Below are 18,540 nucleotides of genomic sequence, written 5' to 3' on the forward strand. Positions count from 1 at the left end.
TAGAATTTATCGCTGTTGCTCGTGGTATAATGAAATCTTGCTGATTGGTTTAAGCTTGATGCAACAAATTCAATACTTATTTACCAATCAATGATAAATTTGGCTAAAGCAAGCGTAGAATTAAATTGTAACAAAAATCGTTCATTATTTTTTTTCTGACACAGGAAGAAACAGCAATGTTATTTACTCTTGCCTATTTGGTGTCTGAATAGTTTTTGTTCGTTGATTATATTAGAAATTATATCAATCGTAATTCTACGCAAAACAGACTGTTGAATACATTTTAGCATGGTGAAGATAAATCCATTAGATAAACAATGAAAGCTTGACAATTGAATTCAGTTTACTGCTAAAATGCCATGGTATTGTTGTTTTTGGTCGTACTAAACAACAGTTTATATAAATTGTACTTTTCCTTTAAGTAACTACAACAATAGCCCAAAGCATTAAAGGGAAGCAAACATGAAACTTCAAAAACAAATTTAGATGGGAAGCTTTTTTTATAAAATAACTTCTCAAACAAAAAACGCAAATTGTAAAAAAAGAAGAACAGATTTACTGATTGTTCTTAAGTTGTTATAGCTATATCAGAGGATGGGTTATCTACCTTTGAAATCTTAAAAGTGCTAATATTATCCATCAATTTTTAAACTAATGAAATAATTGAAAATTTTGATGCATTGATGTATAACTATTACAGTGAAGTTTAGTAATTTGAACTTTTATTTTGATTCTGGTCATATATCAGGGAGGAGGGTGGTTTCTATCATTTTTAAAAGTCAATCTCATATATATCAAATCAAAGAGAAACATCACAAATATTAAGATTAGAAATAATATTTACATATCCAATGAATTCTGATAATCAATAAAAAAAATTTATCTGATTTGCCAGCACTAGTCTGTATTTTTCACAATCTCACCAGAATTATTTGAAAAATAAAATAAAGAAAGAAATATAAGATTCTTTTTTCTTGCTATTGACATGATTGAATGGTAAAAGCTTATGTCACAGGTAAAATCAAACAGATTAACTGTACACTTCTGAATGCAAGCATGAGAAATAATTGGACAAAAAATTAAGTGATCTGCCTTTCAGGGAGAGCTCAGGTCAGGTTAAATTCAAGAGCATGTGGATAGCTGTAACAGTGTGACTGCTAGTTTTAATTTTGAGGCAAACATTATGAATTCTTAAGTTCATTGTTACATGTGCCATATAAAACTGAACTGTTGCAATACTGTCAGTGGCACATGATATTTCATTTTTGTTTTCTTTTTTGCTCAGTTTGTTTGAAATAAATATATTTTAAATACTTTTAGACGGAAAAATGCTCTTGTTATTTGACTATCAGTAGACTGTAAGACATACTTTTCATGTATATCATGTAAATAATGCGAACAAAAAAGACAATACATTCCATGCAGGTGAATGCATTCTTGTACAATTTATGACTGGCCGATCGGTAGAACAATGAAAATTGGTATTCATATAACTTTATCTTTTGATCTGTTTGAGTGGAGTTATTATCGAAACAAAACCTCCAATGCTATAAATTGTGGTGTATTCTAATAGGATTATTACTTTTTGTAATCTTGACTATTGTCTATGTTTGGACAAGCTCGATCAGGCAGAAACGTATTATTTTGTACAAAAGACCCAAAACCTGTTCGTTCCCATTACAGCGCAAACATTCAAGGTATTAATATTGATTGAGGCTCAATGAAGGAACTTTAAAAAAATCTATATGAATTTTTTTCTGAAATTAAATTTCGTTTTAGCAAACCAAAACCATATAAAGCTGCACAATTTTTTGTTGAATAGAATTTTTCAGTAACCTATTTGAACATGCTATATATTTATTTTTTTGTTTATTTATTTTTTGGATTAAATATTTTCAGAAATAAAATTATTCATTTATCTATATGTCTATGTCTCAGTGAGGAATACTCCACATGTCCTTTCATTGGTTTGAAGTCGGGAGACAAAAGTTTTTTGTTTAATTGATATTTTCATTGTTATAATATATACTTAGTTTTTTAGTTTTTTTTGTATGTAAAATTATATGTATGCACACTGGATAATAATAGTTTGCCTACTATGCAAAAAATCAAACTCATTGCAACGAATGTGGATGAAACAGATATGACAGACATAAACTTGATTATATTTTTTTTAAAGTTTGCATATAAAGAACACATTGCCATGGCAATACAATATTATAACTCCTTGATTGGCATAACATGCTGAATCTTCATAACTGGAATGTCAGTTATTCAAAAAATATGATTATTAGATATTGCATTCAAGGATTTTTTTCTTTATAACACTTTACAGATGTGTCAAGGATATAATTTCTACGGGACCTAAGAGATGAACAGACTATTGATTTTTGCCACCCACTCTTGCTTGCATTGATCAATTTAAGAAAATATTTTATCTTACTTAGTCAAGTTGCACTAGTCTTTTTACCAAAAATTTAATCCTTTCTTATGTAATTATCGAGAAGACGAATTAAACTTGACTCTGAAGGAAAATAGCATATCATTTGTACAAAATTACATCTTCCTATAGACAGCTTCTTTCTCTGGAGACTTTCCGTTAAAGATATTAAGAAGTCAGTGAAAAAATAATGCTTGTTTTATGTTTGTTGTTTTTCTAATCTTTACAGAAAAAGGAAGAAGAAAAGAAAAAAAGACGTGATTTACAAGCATCCTTGGAAGAAAAATGTAAAAAGTCATTAGGTTTGTACTTTATGGCATTACATTGATTGACATGTCCCACAAGAAATATATTCATGGCAAAATCGGTCGTAAGATTGTTACATAATTGTTGATGTATGGAATTATTCTCTAAAGAAATGTCTTCATAAATATCATCTATCACAAAAACAAAATGACTTCACAAACCGAAACACACATGCTGCCCTTACATTTGTTCTATAAATAGAATTTACCGTGGACTCAATTGGTGTTTAATTTAATTTCAATAATTATTATGTCGAGTGAGGTCTTGAACTTAGATACCTACGACTCTAGGTTTACAGCCCTGTGTACACAGAAGCTGTTATTATAGAACACTTAATTATAACATGGTTTGGATTTATAGGTTTTTATTCTCAATGTAGGCCTAATTCATCATGTTATGGCAGACTTATAATTACACTACTGAATCTAATCAATGATAAAATAAGTGTCATTATACTGTGTAAATGATGTGCAAGCATTTAATCGAGCTTATTTAGATGGTATATTTCCTTGAGTGCTTTTTGCTAAGGTGTCTAAAACTCAAGATAATGATTGTGTTTCTTTGTTTGGGCGTAATGATAGGTTAAATCTATATAAACACAGTTTTTCTGGCAGCATTTGGTGGATACTTCTGGACCTCCCTTTATCAGAAAACCTTTGAGCTAAGAGTGGCTCACAACATCGTTGAGCTCAAAGTGTCATGACAGAGGTTATCAAAGTAAAGTCCATTTGGTGGATATTTCTGGACCTCACTTTATCAGAAAAACTTCGAGCTAAAAGTGACTCAGAGCTGCTCTTAGATCAAAGTGTCATATCAGGGGTAATCAAAGTATTTAACACACTGTTTTTGAACCCTTCAGTGAATATTTCTGGGCTTTCCTTTATCAGAAAAGCTCCGAGCTGCAAAGAGCCAAAAGCTGGCTCAAAGTGTCATGATAGGTGGAATCAAAGACAGTAAACACATTTTTTTGCAGCTCTTGATGCATATTTCTGGGTTAACCTATGCTCCAAACAAAAAGCTGTTACAGTCTTTAAGAATACAAATACACTGGAGCCGTATAACCAAAAAAGGGCAGACCTAAAGTATCTCAACTTGTTCGATTCGCTTGTGTATGTAACAACGTATTTGATTTCAACGAATGAAATCCCTGTATTACTGAAAGATTATTACACCAGGGTTTTCGATATCACAAACTAGTCAAAACATTTACTAAACTTTATCATTGGTACAAGGACATCATTCGTAAATATAAATCAACATGCAGACATCTTATGCGTTCAGGTATTTCACATCCAATATTTTATGGTAATATTCTTTACAAAGCACAAAAATGTCAGCATTCACCTCAAAAGCTAACCAAACCTTTAAACAGACTTCTTCGGAAAGGATATAGTTACGATACTGTTGTCAAGTCATTAAGGATTGCATATTTTGGTATTAATATTGATTCACTCATAGGGTCTTTGCATCGAAAATAAACACATTTATTCTAAAACCAGTTGTTGGCATGATACGGGTTATGTTCTTCTCATATATTTTATGATGGTATGATACTAAACCCCTAACGGGAGGGATTGTACTTGATTTTCATATGATGAAGACATAATCTTTCAATCAGTTTAATTGAGGTCTGGAGCTGGCATGTCAGTAACTGCTAGTAGTCCTTTGTTCATTTATGTATCATTGTCATTTTGCTTAGTTTCTTTTGTTACCTATTCTGACATTGGACTCAGACTTCTTTCAAACTGAGTTTTACGGTGCGTATTGCTATGTGTTTCTTTATTCTACATTTGCTAGAGGTATAGGGGGAGGGTTGAGATCTCACAAAACATGTTTAACCCTGCCGCATTTTTGCGCCTGTCCCAAGTCAAGAGCTCTGGCCTTTGTTAGTCTAGTATGTTTTTTGATTTTAATTCATTTATATGTTTTGGAGTTTAGTGTGACGTCCATTTTCACTGAACTAGCACACAATTTTAGTAAGGGGCCAGCTGAGGACCACCTCTGGGTGTGGGATTTTCTCGCTGCATTGAAGACCCATTGGTGGTCTTCGGCTGTTGTCTGCTCTTTGGTCGGGTTGTTGTCTCTTTGACATATTCCCCATTTCCATTCTCAATTTTACTGGTAATAAAGTGAAATAAGCTTATTTATGTGCAGAAAATATGAAAATTAAATATTTGAGATTCATTTTACAAGCGTACATGTATCACATTTTTGTGTAAATGGCATCGTTCTTACAGTAAAGTTTAGATTTTATCATCAGATTAAAAACTTTACATACTTTAATTCCTTTAAAAGAACCTCATTACAGAAAAAATACATTTGATACCATTATATGTATGTACTAAAAAAATAATCATCTTAAAAAACAGCCTTGTTTATTCATTTTGATGGAAAAATAAAAGATTAGCTACACACATTAAGATTATTAAGAACTTTATACTTAGTTTTTGGTAGTTTAATTCCACTTAAGATTTAGATTTAATCCATCATTACCAAATTGAAAAATCTAAGTTACTAACAAGTTTAATATACGAAATGAAAAAACATGTTACCACGTCGTTCAATAATAGGACTTGGAAGTCTTGAATCCATAGCCGGTATGTCGATAACAGTTTTTGTACATTAATTTGAAATCCCTATTTATATGAATGAAGTTTTTCTGTAAAAGAAAAAGATTGATTTTAAAACTGTGATCCAGCTGATTTTATGTATGTTAAATTTCATCTAGATCATTGAAACAAGCCTTATTTGGTATTGTACTAATTTATAACATGAAACCAGCTTTTAAACACCTTTTTCCTTTAAAAACCCGCTTTTGCCATCACTCTGCAGGCTAGTTGTAAACAGCTTACCAAACATGAGTCTCTTCTCTGATCCAGAAACAATTATTTTATGAAGCTATCCTAAGCAATTTTTTTTCCCTACTAAAACATACACTCATATTTGTGATAAAATATACAATTTTTTAACCACCTTTTCTTGATGAAAAGAACTGCCATGAAATATGAGTTATATGATCGACCCTCGTCTGTGTTTGTTGATTACTTTTTTTTTTTTAATCATCTCTGTGGAATTGTCAGTAGTGGTTTGGTATCTCCAATGTTTATGGACTGACGCCTTTACTTATGCTTGATCATAATAATTGGTTACTATCAGAAGTGAATGACTGAAGGGGAATGACTTTTGAAAGAGCTGCTTTCTCTCTCTAGTGACCACTTGAAACTTATCAGTTCTGTTTTCTTTTGAAGTTGAAATGATGCTCTTTCTCTTATCATGCTTTAAAGGCAATATTAAAATCATCAAGTCATTGTGCTCTCTTCTCTAAAGCAAACTTTAACCAAATTGTGACTGTCTATCAGAGTCCTTAGTGAGTCCTGATGGTCTAAATTACCAGTCAATATTTTCTTCTACAAAATGTTTGCGTTATTTTGGGTTCAGAGCTGTAGTCGGTAGTATATGTGATAAGGTGAAATTGATGGGGAAAAAATAAGAAAACATAAAAAAAGACAATATCATGAGCAAAAGTAAAAAAGATATGGACATCGATTGAAAGAACCAATAGTTCATTTTTGTAGAGAGCCAGGTGTGAACTAATGTGCTTATGAAGGGACACATGAATACTTTATTCTGTAAATTGTGTTCAAATGCTAGACATTTCTGATAGCTTTTTGATCTATTCAAAATAAAATGGACTACTTGATAGAAAATATTATTGATAAGATGATTAAGCACTCAATGTTTGAATAAATACTGCCATTATTTTTTAAAGTCTTCTGATGTTAATCATTTTTGTATTATAATGTTTATTTATATTTTAGAGGAAGATAAGAAATCAGCCAAAGGGGAAAGGAAGAAGAAATCTAAAGGCAATGTAGTTCAACCCCCAACAGTAACTGAACGCACCCCATCAGCAGGAAATGTCACACAGAAGTCAGGAAGTGCTGGGTCACAGGGGAGGGCTTCTGTGTCCCCAGGGACCAGACAGGGTAGAGGGTTTCAGGCCTCCCTACCCCCCATGTCCAGAACACCATCCAATCCTGATTTTGGAGGACCAGAGTCAAAACCAGGCACCCCAATGTCACAGAAAGAGATGTTAGAATGGTACCAAGTCCAACTGTATCAGAAGTTTGGACCAGAAGCTGATTATTTCTTGCATCCAAAGATTGAACAGAAGACCACTAAACCAATACACCCAAAACTACACAAACATGGAGGTGCGTTTGATTATTGTGGATTTTATTTTTCACAAAGAAAATCCAATATGTCTTTCCCAGAGTTCTCTTAAAAAGAGGCTCCAACTTTGATTGAGTGTAAACCAACTAATTTTTGCTATTTTTGTAAAAAGAAAATTAACACGAATATAAACATTGGGAATATAAATTCATCTTTAGTATAAAGTTTTAGATCAATAAAATAAGAAAATTAACAAACAAAAAATTGGCATGAATAGGGCTAGAAAGGGATAACCGCAAAAAATATTCCAAGAAAATAAGTTAATATCTTTCCTAACAGCTTTACAATTTGTATGGTCCAATGAAATGAATTCATGTAACTAAGGTATAATTGCACCATTTCTGAAAAAGACTTATAATTTTAAAACAAACAAGACAGATTTTTTTTTTAACATAGCCAGTTAAGGACATAGTCAGATTGACTTAGCTTTATAGTTCATGGAAAGAAGAGATTGATATATTATCTTAGGCATTCAGTTATATTAACATACAGGGAAAGTTTGACCAAAGTTACCTGTCTTTACAAATGGCAAGCAGGGAACCATTACTCAAAAGTAAAATGAAATTACATTTTTTGGTAAAATCTGGAACATTTGGTTGAAGTAATCTTTCATTACATATTTCAGTATTGGCAAACAGGGAACAATAAATAAAAAGGAACCAGTCATTACTTTAGAATTGACAAACGGGGAATGGGGAATAGTTTGCAAAATAACCTTTCTTTATATTTGTTAATAATTGCAAACAGAATTTTTGGTCAAACTAACCTGTTTTAACATTTGTAAGTTATGACAATCTTTTTGAAATACAGATACTGTGTCCAAGCTTTGCTTACAAGGATCTGAAAACACTTCATTTTACTACTGTTTTTAAAGACCTTTCAGGATCCTTTGGTTTTATTGTAACGACAGACACTTTCAGAATTTTCATTGGCTGATGTAAGAATAACCTGAACAGAATGGAGTGTTGTCAGATCCTTGAAATGGGAGCATGGATACGGGATCTGTTTCTCAACCAGATTGGAGTAATGACAGACAGGAAATTAGCACATTAAGTTTCACTACATTAATTAATTTGTGTTCATACCTATTAATTTCAGATGTTGTGAATCCATTAACAGGTTGGTTAAAGTTTACTCCCTCCAAATATTTATATCTTCACTCCTGTATTGTCTCCCCTTTTTTGCACATTCTACGAATTCACTCTGATTTTATATCTTATATTATTGAGTGTTTCTTACTCATTTATCTGTCATTTATTTCACTTTGTGCAAGAGAGCAATTCTATCACTTAGCATCCATCGTCTGCCTGTAAATTTTTCAGAGGCTCTATATGAACAAGCCATTATTGACATCTCCTCTCTAACAACTTGGCCTAATAGAATCAGACTTTTGGGGCTTTCAAATCTAATACCCTAAGTTTAAATTGATGTTTCTTCCCAAAATCTAAGATGGCCATCATGACCAAATATAGTCCCACATTAAACTTTATGATAATTATAGATGTTTTAATGGATTCCATTTTGATTCAGTATAATATTTTGGTGCCATATGAGCTATACAGACTCCTTGGAGAATCTATTTATAATTTACTGTCAACTGATACTTCTAGAACTGCAACTCTCTTTATATTACACTGTATGCACATTTTAGATGTTCGTCTCTGTTCATATCTATTTTTTTTTATTATTCAAGACCTTTTATATTATCTTATTATTTATTCATTATTTTTCTCAGTTCTGATTAGTCTCGTGGCATATGTGTAGCATGCACTGAATAACACTATTGACGAGATGATAATAGCTTACGGCCATATTATGTTATTTTTAGATTCTCATCCCTCCATCACTGGGATTTTATCTTTTATTTGACATTTAAGATATTTCTTTGAAATCTTAAATATTAAATTCTAAGCAACTTTAGTAATAATTAATGAAATTTAAAAAACTAGAATCCTTCCTCCCTCAATGATTTATGTTGTGGAAGGAGTATAAGATTATAAGATTATAAGATTATATAAGATTAATTTTAATACAGTTTTGATAATTTTCTCATATGTTAGAGCAATGGTAAATGTTGGACTAAACAATTCTGTGGCCTTCATGGCTACCGGTATATAAATTTATGAATGTTTGACCTACTTGATTAAAGGTTGAAAAATTGTGGAGGGTGCAGTTTTTATGGCAGGTATGATTATTCCTTTCATGCATGTATATTGAGAAGACACAAGGGCTGAGAATGAGATGTAAAATTATTAAAAAGAGGCTGCATCTATTACCCTTTTAAGCATCTGCAAATAAAAAATGAAAATGGATTTAAGCTGCTATATGTTATGGATTTCAAATATCATTATCATTTAAAACATAATTTCCTTGTTATAACAGAACTTAATATTTGCATTAGTTAGTTTTCCTTGTTACCGGCCACAAGTAATTGATTATTTTAGAATTATGAAATATAGATAAGCGACAATGACATTTATTTTCTCAGCATCAATGGATATAAGCAGCATTTTTAAAATGTTTTATGAACTCAAAAAGCATTAAATGCCATTACTTCTGTTTGTGGAGGAATTTTCTCTAAAAAGCTAGTAGTAGTTGGTGATGTGATTATACCTAGTCCCTAGGTACTGGAAGATGATGATTTTTATTATTCTTGATCATTATACAATTATCATGTCAGAAATGGATGGAAATAAATTTTATTGGTTTCATTGATTTTTAGACGAATATTGTTCATGTCTGAAAAGGAATTATTGTGATTTAATTACAAATTCCATACTCTTTTATGTTACTCAGTATCAAAAATTGATATCTTTTGTTGTTGGAAATTTATAACCTCTTTTAATAGTATTTTAATACTTTTTAGGTTCATAAGCTCCAGTACATTTTATTTTGCTTAATGAAAAATTTAATTGTTTCTGCCTTGAAAATAAATGCTTCAAAGCATCCAAGTACCATTCAATCTATACAATTTGAAAAATCAATCACCAACTTGCAAAAAATATGGATATATGAAAGTTCTTATCAATCCAATTTTAGCTGAATGGAAACGAATGCAAGAATTGAGGAAAAATAATGCAGAAATCGAGGGTAAATCTAGATTTCCTTAGGGAATCAAATTTTTCAGGCAAAATAGATATTCTATATATGGGTTATTAGGCTCAATTTGGAATAAATATGGGAGACAACTCTATTTTTGTTTCGTTTATTTCTGTAGCTTTCTTATTGTAGGAAATGGTTAAGGTACATTAATTGTAATCATTTCACAAGTAACTGCAACCTAAAACTGTTTAAGTGCATACAATAGTTTTGATCCCAAGTAAATTTTGAGAAAAATTTACTTGCATACAAGCTATTTTTCACCTAGTCAATTCAAATATGTAATAAAAATTACACCTTCATGTGCTACTTTTAGAGATAAATGAGGTCGAGATTTTAGAGATTTACTCAAAATTTCTTTTTCTTGAACATATCTATCCTTTGGAAAGACATAAAAAAACTTTTGTTTTAAAATATAAACACTAGTACAAGATTGTAAAAACATTTGAAATATCTTCTATTCATAAGTGTGCACTTAATTTGTGTAACAAATCTTTGGAAATGATTTATTTTATTAAATTTTTTGATTTTTAGGAAAAATCATCTTTTTTTGTATGTTTATCATCTAATTTTAAATAATTTCATCTGTGATTTGTTCATATAAATTTGTACAAATAATCTTCAAACATAATCAAGCCAAATTTGATTTTAAAAAGGGGGTCCATGTACAACTTTCAAGCTAATAATTAGGATCAGCCGAAAAATGCATTTTCCCAATATGTCACATTCTGATGTCACTAAAAATTTTATTTTATGATAGCCACCTCGTTATCTCCCCATTAACTGTATTGTATACCCTTTAATATAAGACACATTATATACATTTTTTAATTCAATTTTTTTTTAATCTGATTTATATCCTAACCATATATGGGTAAATTTGAAATGATTTTAAAGAAAACATTTTTTTTTTGGTTATTTCACACAGGTTATTACGAAGTTAAAAAAAATTGAAAAAAGGAATTCAAAAATTATTCACACAAGAAAAAGTTAACTTTTGCTGAAAAGACACAAATTTAATCCTTCACTGATACATAACCAATGCTTCCATTATTTCATTTTAATGATTATGTAAAATAGGTACTTATAAACTTGATATGAAATAAAAAATCAATAATTATGCAATGACTGCCACAGGAATCAAATTATTGGCTAAGAATACAAGTTTTAATGTACCTTTAAGTCTATTGTGGTATTTTATTTGACCATATATCATTTACCTTGGGGAATTCTTATATTTAATTTTAAATGTCTTCCTAGTTCAGAATCTCTAAGTCACCGAAACTCTGTAATTTCTTGGTAATAGTACATTCATTAGAAAATACTGTGTTTCTGCATTGAAATTACAGATTTATTATTGGGGTTATTCATACTTTTACAGGGATCAAAAGCTCTATTCGTATTTGTCAAACGTGTAAATTTCACTGGTTGCTTTAATTCAAATGGTTAGAAGTATTAAAAATGGCTGTTCTCTTTATTATAAACCAACTTTTCTTATGTACATACAATGCAAGTGATTGTCTGATGAGTTTGTCAAATTGAAAAACTGAATGTGTCCTGTTATACCTTCTGCAGAATAAACACTTTTCTTTGGAATTTGAATTTTAAATTTGTCCCTGCTTATTAAAACATAAATATTGCAGTTTATATGTATGTTATTCCTATACCAAGCATAAACAAAAAGGACATTGTTTTTAGGGGGAATGTCAGGAAGAACTGTTTATTAACTGCTCGTAGACTAGCCTTTGGAAAATATTTTATTTACATGTAAACCATTTTCCAGGAAGTGACTTGACAATGACTTTAGAAGTCTGAAGAAATTTTTACAAGGTTGACAGAACTAAGTGACCTCGTTGCCAAAACTTGAAAATAGTGACTGAATTTATAATATAATTGCAGCAAAGCCACCCCAACCCCCCCCCCCCTTTATGAGATTACTAATGTTATTTTAGTATTTTTCAGTAATTTTTTAAAACTTGTATAATTACAATTAATAAAAAGTTGTCAAATAGATTTATGTGGGCTATTTTATTTATGAAACTTGTAATAGTGTATTTGGTGCAAAGTAATTTTTTTTATGAATTATTTTCATCTCATTCAGAATTTCAATGGTTTCTGATATTTATTTTTCTATGTACATATATATGTAATCCATCATCCAACAAGGAAGTGCATGAGTATGTTCATGCTGGGCTCAAATGTACATCTTGGCAAATCGTGGGTTTTTTGAGAAGAGAAATGACATCATTAGATTCAAATATTAAATATGTGTTTATTGATTATTAAAAAAAATATACATGCAGGCTGATGTTGACATTGTTGATGGAAATTTCTAATGATGCAAATTTTTTTTTGAAAAATTGAATGCTTTTTTATTGGGATGTAAAATCTTTGACTGTAGCACATCCCAGATTAAATCAATGTGGAAATTATCTAAATTTCTGTTGTTTTAGTGAATGCCTGTATTAATCTTCATAGGAAACTAGAGCTAAAAATGTATAAAAGCCTTTATAAAATAGTCAAAACTGTTTATGATAATCTTTTCAAGGGGTTTGAACTAAAATCTTAATTCCAGAGAAAAAAAATTGTAAGCTGAGAATTGATGAAAATGTACGAAAGAAATCAGGCTAATAAGCAGACAAGACTAATGTCAGCATATTAACCCTTTTACAAAAAATGGGTGTTTGGTCCATGCTTTTACAACTATATGAAACCAGGAAAAGAAGCCTTCTTTGAATTAAATTCATCTTTAAAAAAGGAAAAAATATAGAATTTCATCTATATATTGTTAAGACAAATTTCTGAACTTGGCATTGTTGTAATGTTAGATTGTTCTTATGGATGCATATGTAATAAATTCAGTGGTTATGAAAAATGCATTTTTTTTTAGACATATGATTAACTGTGGTCCATTCATGTTGCTTAGACTCAATGAACATATTGCTATTATCTTTTCTACAGGTCGAGCAGGAGCAGAAAAATTGTTAGATATCTTGAGAAAAGAGTCAATGATTAGATTGTATAAAGAAGATGCAAAGATTCCAAGAGAATACAAGGTTTGAATTTTTAAATGCTCTTTTCTAGAAAAAAAATCAATTGGGGTGTTTCCAATTGCCAGACAGGTGTTCAATATTGTTCTCTTATCCTGAACTAGTACACTGAACAAATTAAAACCAACATATAACACATGTCTCAAGGCAGTGAAATATATATATAGGAGTTTTCAGTGAGGTTCAGAGTGGGTTTTCCCATAGTCAATCAGGAAAGGCAGGTGAAAAGTGTCTTCCAGTTAGGACCAACACCCAAGCTTTGGTTTTGAGACATCTTAAATTTCCTAACCCATATGCGAGTGGTCTTGTCGTTCATTAACATGCAGTTAACTACCTATTGAAGGCCAGGACTAACAAGTAGCCACAAAAAAAAAATGACAAACCTAAATGCAGAAGATTTTAGAATACTGGTAGATATTTTTAGGAAAGATAAGTGACATTTTACTGAAACAGATCACAGACACATTTGATTATAAATGATGAAAGTAATAAAAAAAACGTTGATTTTCTTAACTGATATCAAGTCTTTCAAGTATTGCATTTAAAAAAGCCATAACTTGGAGTAATGTAATTAAGTCTACCTTATTATGTGGGCGAAAAATAAATTATTCATCATTTGATTCTGCATGTATTGTTTGGCTGACATGGAAGTTTTGTGATCTATCCCATTGAAAATTTTTCATGACATTACATGTAATCATGAGCACATTCTGTTATCTGCTATGAGACTCAATACACTGAGTGACTTGGGATTAACTCTCGGTTATATTTTGTTTTTTTCTGCAATCTCATTAAAGGGCAATAACAGAGAAACATTCTCCAGTTTGAAAGATCACTTATTGTCTGTTTATTACTATTTGTTTTTAAACAACGTCAATGATGTAAGCTTATGACATCATACCTTCTCTTTATACCAAAATGAGAGAAAACTTTTCACTGGCCTAGTATATCTCTCGGATTATGATTGGCTAATGACAGAAAGATCAAGGAAAAATTTGAGAAAATACAATACATTTTTGTAATTTCAATTACCAAGAAACACATTTAGATGTAAATGTGAGTGGGAAAAAAATCATTGACAGTAAAAACACTACTTTTTATTCAACATGTCTGAAGAAGAAAAAATTACCTCCTTCTGCTTACGTGAGCTTGCTTACTTTGAGTATGGGACTTTTAGGATTTGATCCCAAACTGGGTCAAACCAAAGAATTTGAAATTTGTATTAGCTGTTTTGACAAAGCACACAGCATTTAGGCATAAGAGGAAAAACTGGTCGGTTTGGAGTCAGAATAATGTAATAATAAGGTTGTATGTCTTTCCACAGACTTCAATCTTTGAGCTAGCACATTAAAATTTGATATAGTACAAGTAGGATACATTCATATCTCAATAACAAGTTTTTATTCTGAAAATGCATGTTGAATATGCTGCTGAACATTGAGCTGCCTTCAATCAATCAATAATTGAAGAAGAAAAATAGATATCAGATGACAATGAAATCTAAATTCATAGGTCAAACCAAAATTGCTACTTTAGAATCTTAAGTCAATTAGAATTCATACTTGAATGACATTAGTATTGATTTTTAAATGCAAAGTTGCCGTTTAATGAGTTATGTTTTGCTTTGAAAGTACATATTACATAATCTTATGACAGAAAAAAATAAGACATGTGGTATTTTTGTCATGTAACTTTCATTTTGTATAATTTAATGTGTCAGAGTTTTATTTCAACAAAAACAAATCTTTTGAAATGAAGAATCTGAAAATCTTTGAATATTTTATTGGCTGTGACCATATCTTAGAAGTCTTGTTTTTAGAGAAATTTAACTTCCGTGTTATCTTAATGTAGGCAGTTAAGAGCATTTTATTATTTGAAAAGTAACAATTTCAATTCCGTTTTTAGAAAAGATTCTGAAATTAACTGTTGCTTTGTTAATCTGTGTTGCATAAGAGAAACTTGTAGATTAAGATGTGTTTATTCACTGGGTATCTGTCACTTTGAATGATTTTAATTGTCAGTCAGTTTCAACAAAAGCAAATTTTAAGAGAAATGATAAGTGGAATTACAGTTCTGTTGTGATTATAACTGTATCTCAAGGGTCTGAAAATGAATAAAAAGAATACTTTATAAATTTCATGTATAGTAAGCACTTTTCAAGATTTATCTTTATCAGGAATGCTCAATCCCAAACTTTTGAAAACCAAGGATAAATTCCTGAGTAGGAGAGGGGACCTAAAAAAGATAGCTAAATTTGCTGTTTCAGAATCTAATGCATTCTGGGTAATATTTTCAAAAGCACACATCAAAATGCTGTGATTGGCTTACATTGTCCCAAACAATTGAAATTCAACCAATGATGTGCATTGTTTTGAATGGGGTACGAAGAATGAGATTACCCACAGCACTTTATAGATTCCAAAATGGTGAATTCATCTAAAATCAACTTTGCCTTAAGGAGTTTGAACCTCAGTTTCTTAATAACATATTAGTTTATCAACAGGAAAATGTGTTATAAATCATATCAGTACCAAAGGACTGACTACTGAGCTGATGATACTCTCAGGGAACAACATTCCACTCTGACTTTCCAGAGCTTTCTATTGCTTCTCCTTCCTTGAAAAAAAATTGAGTATTCAAAGCATTGTTGCAGTGGTGTCTGTTGTATGATGGAGCTTATAATGTTCATAATGCATTGCAATGTAATTGTCTTATCTAAATTTTCAAGCAAATTTGATAGAGATTGTAATGAACCATTTAATAAAGCAATTCAATGTACATCGAAATGAAATGCTGAAGTTTAAGCTCAAAGCATCACAGTGGACAATGGAACATGCATGGTTAAAACATGATGAAACCCTGCAGAGTATTATGTCCTTCAGTTAATTGCACAGAAAAACAAAATTTTATTTTGACGAATAGTGCATTTTTTACATTGTGATAATTATGTCACTATTCTGTTGTATTTCTTATGATTTTAATTAGAAATTTAGCTAGTAAGATATTAACAGTTCCAGACAACTTGGTTTTTAAATTTGATTCATTTTATAGGGATATTTTATTTTCCATTTTAGGATGCTTATAATGCCTTGGTGAGGTTCCATTTAGGGAAATATAATGTAAATCTTCGAAGAATATTTGCTGCTGACAATGAGGATGTAAGTTATGATTGTGTATACAATAGTGCAGTACTGTAAAAAAAAAAAAAAGGAAATTTTTTGTGAGGTTTGTTCCCCCACAAATATCGCAAAACAATCACAAAAAATTTCCCCTCTCATTTTAAGAAAGTTTAGAATAAATTTTTTTTAACCTCCTGAATGTTAACATGTTTGGCCACCTTAACTTTTTTACAGTATATATTGATCTCTGAATTAAATAAAAAATATAGCACATGAACATAAATTGTGATATTATTGTATTCTTAGATCTACTTTTTACTTGTTTAAATTGAAGGAACACATTTTGTAGATTGAACAATTTAATGAATTTTAAGAGAAAATATTGACATATTCGAATCAGGAGGAAAAATTTACTCTGAAATGAAATGAATTGATTAGGTAGCAGTCTTATAGTTAAATTTTTATCTAAATTTCACTGGAAAGAAAGAAAAAAAATGATTTGGGCATATTCCAATAAAATAAACTGAAATTCTTCTTTTTTGTTAGGTTTCGGAAATATCTCGTCTGTCTGACCAGTCAGTGATGAGGAGAGTTCGTAACCAGAGGCATAAGACTGAACTGATGTACAGAGCCTCAGTGAATAACCAAGACAGGACAAATATTCTCAACATCGAAAATCCAGTTAATCAATTAGACGCTGAAATTGGTCAGGGTGTGGCCAAATATCTGCCATCATGGCTTGATGATTCATCTGTAAGTTACAGATGTATATTATCCTAATTGAAAATTGAAAAAACATTGATGCTAACCATAGATTCATTTTGTGAAAACCTGGAACACTCACTTCTCTCTATTTACAACAGATTCAGGATTTGCCAAACATGATATAACACATATATATATTGTAAATTCAGAAATTATTGTGTGCATTTATTATTGCGATTTTGTCATTTTAGACTAAAATGCGATTTGAATTTTTACGATATTGAGAAAAGTCCTGTTTAATTCATATAAAAAATTTCAAAATGTGAGTTTAAATTATTGCGATTATAACCCTGTCGCATTTTTCGCAATAATAAAAACATTGCAAAAATTTCTGAATTTACGGTATTGTTTGATAATGTTATAAATATATTTTGATGTATTTGGGTTTATGAAATGCTTAAGTGCTCGAAAAATAGTTGATCTGAGGAAACTGAATCAAATGATACCAGATCAGGCACCAGTCCAATTATATGACAACTAGAAATGTTGCAGATCTGAAAAGGGTTCCAAGGTATTCAAAAGTTGTAGATATTCAAGACATTTAATATGAAAGCACTATTCCCTAATTTATGATATTGATTGTTAGAATCCCACTTTAAAACAAGATATACATTTTACTGAAAAATTTGTTTCAGGATTACTCAGAAGAAGAATATAAAAGATGGGTAAGAGGACAAGAAAACGAGCGCACCTTTACATCAGAACCTATTGCAGAAGAAGATACAGAAGAAATAAAAGATAATTTCAAAGAAAACATTAAACCAGAGGAACAGTACAGTGGTCTTGATGATGAGCTAGTTTTGCTTATGTCTAGAAAACGACATAGGAAACCAAGAGAAAGCTTAAAGTTCCTTACAGAAAAAGACACACGATACAAAGGAGGATTTTCTGAGAAATTTAGGGAGGACAGAGACATCCCTAGAGCATTTAATGAAGCCAAAGCTCCAGAAAATAAGTCGCATTCTGTAATGGGAATGAGAGCATCATCAGGTAATACAAGAGTTATCTTTCTTTCTATTAATTTTGTCTTGATCAAAGGTAGACAACTTTGATGCCTTGCAGAAAGTATTAACAACTATTTTGTGGTGTTGAAATGGAAAGACATGGGGAAAATACACAAAGACAATGTTGTTATTCGTTCAGATAAAAGATATAGAACAAATTATTTTGGAGGTCACTATATTGATTGTTTTTTTAAGGAAAGACATGAGGAGGGGAGATGTACAAAGAGGGAATATTTTTTTATTTTGTCAGATAAGATACAATGAATCAAAGAAAATATTGTTTTTTCTATCAAGGGTTTTTATAAAAAAAAAATACATGGGGGAAATATACAGAGACAACATAAATGATTCTATCAGATGTAATATAAAAAACCAAAGAGCATTTGACAGTTGCTTTATTGAACTTTTATCCTTTTTATGTCATTGGTTATAAGATGGAGAGCAAAATATTCTAAATGGCAATGTTAAATTGCAATATATTGTGAAACTTTGAGCATTTGTGATTAATTAGTTAATAATTAACT

The 18,540-nt window shown here is 30.6% G+C and overlaps 1 protein-coding gene across 6 annotated transcripts in view; it reads left to right on the forward strand.

Moving 5' to 3' along the window:
- The window catches only part of LOC127721000 (hepatoma-derived growth factor-related protein 2-like), a 65,882-nt gene that overhangs the window by 44,934 nt on the left and 2,408 nt on the right, over positions 1-18,540 (forward strand). For 4 of the 6 annotated variants that reach the window (XM_052227715.1, XM_052227720.1, XM_052227732.1 and 1 more), the window contains 8 exons: positions 2,670-2,742; positions 6,565-6,960; positions 8,078-8,098; positions 10,019-10,069; positions 13,040-13,134; positions 16,203-16,286; positions 16,794-17,000; positions 17,648-18,002. In XM_052227715.1, coding sequence (XP_052083675.1) covers positions 2,670-2,742; positions 6,565-6,960; positions 8,078-8,098; positions 10,019-10,069; positions 13,040-13,134; positions 16,203-16,286; positions 16,794-17,000; positions 17,648-18,002 — 1,282 coding nt within the window. The remainder of the gene's footprint in view (positions 1-2,669; positions 2,743-6,564; positions 6,961-8,077; positions 8,099-10,018; positions 10,070-13,039; positions 13,135-16,202; positions 16,287-16,793; positions 17,001-17,647; positions 18,003-18,540) is intronic. The other 2 variants (XM_052227725.1, XM_052227727.1) reach the window with 2 other exon arrangements.

Source organism: Mytilus californianus, unplaced genomic scaffold (assembly GCF_021869535.1).
Source record: "Mytilus californianus isolate M0D057914Y unplaced genomic scaffold, xbMytCali1.0.p SCAF_1, whole genome shotgun sequence".
Classification (NCBI taxonomy): domain Eukaryota; kingdom Metazoa; phylum Mollusca; class Bivalvia; order Mytilida; family Mytilidae; genus Mytilus; species Mytilus californianus.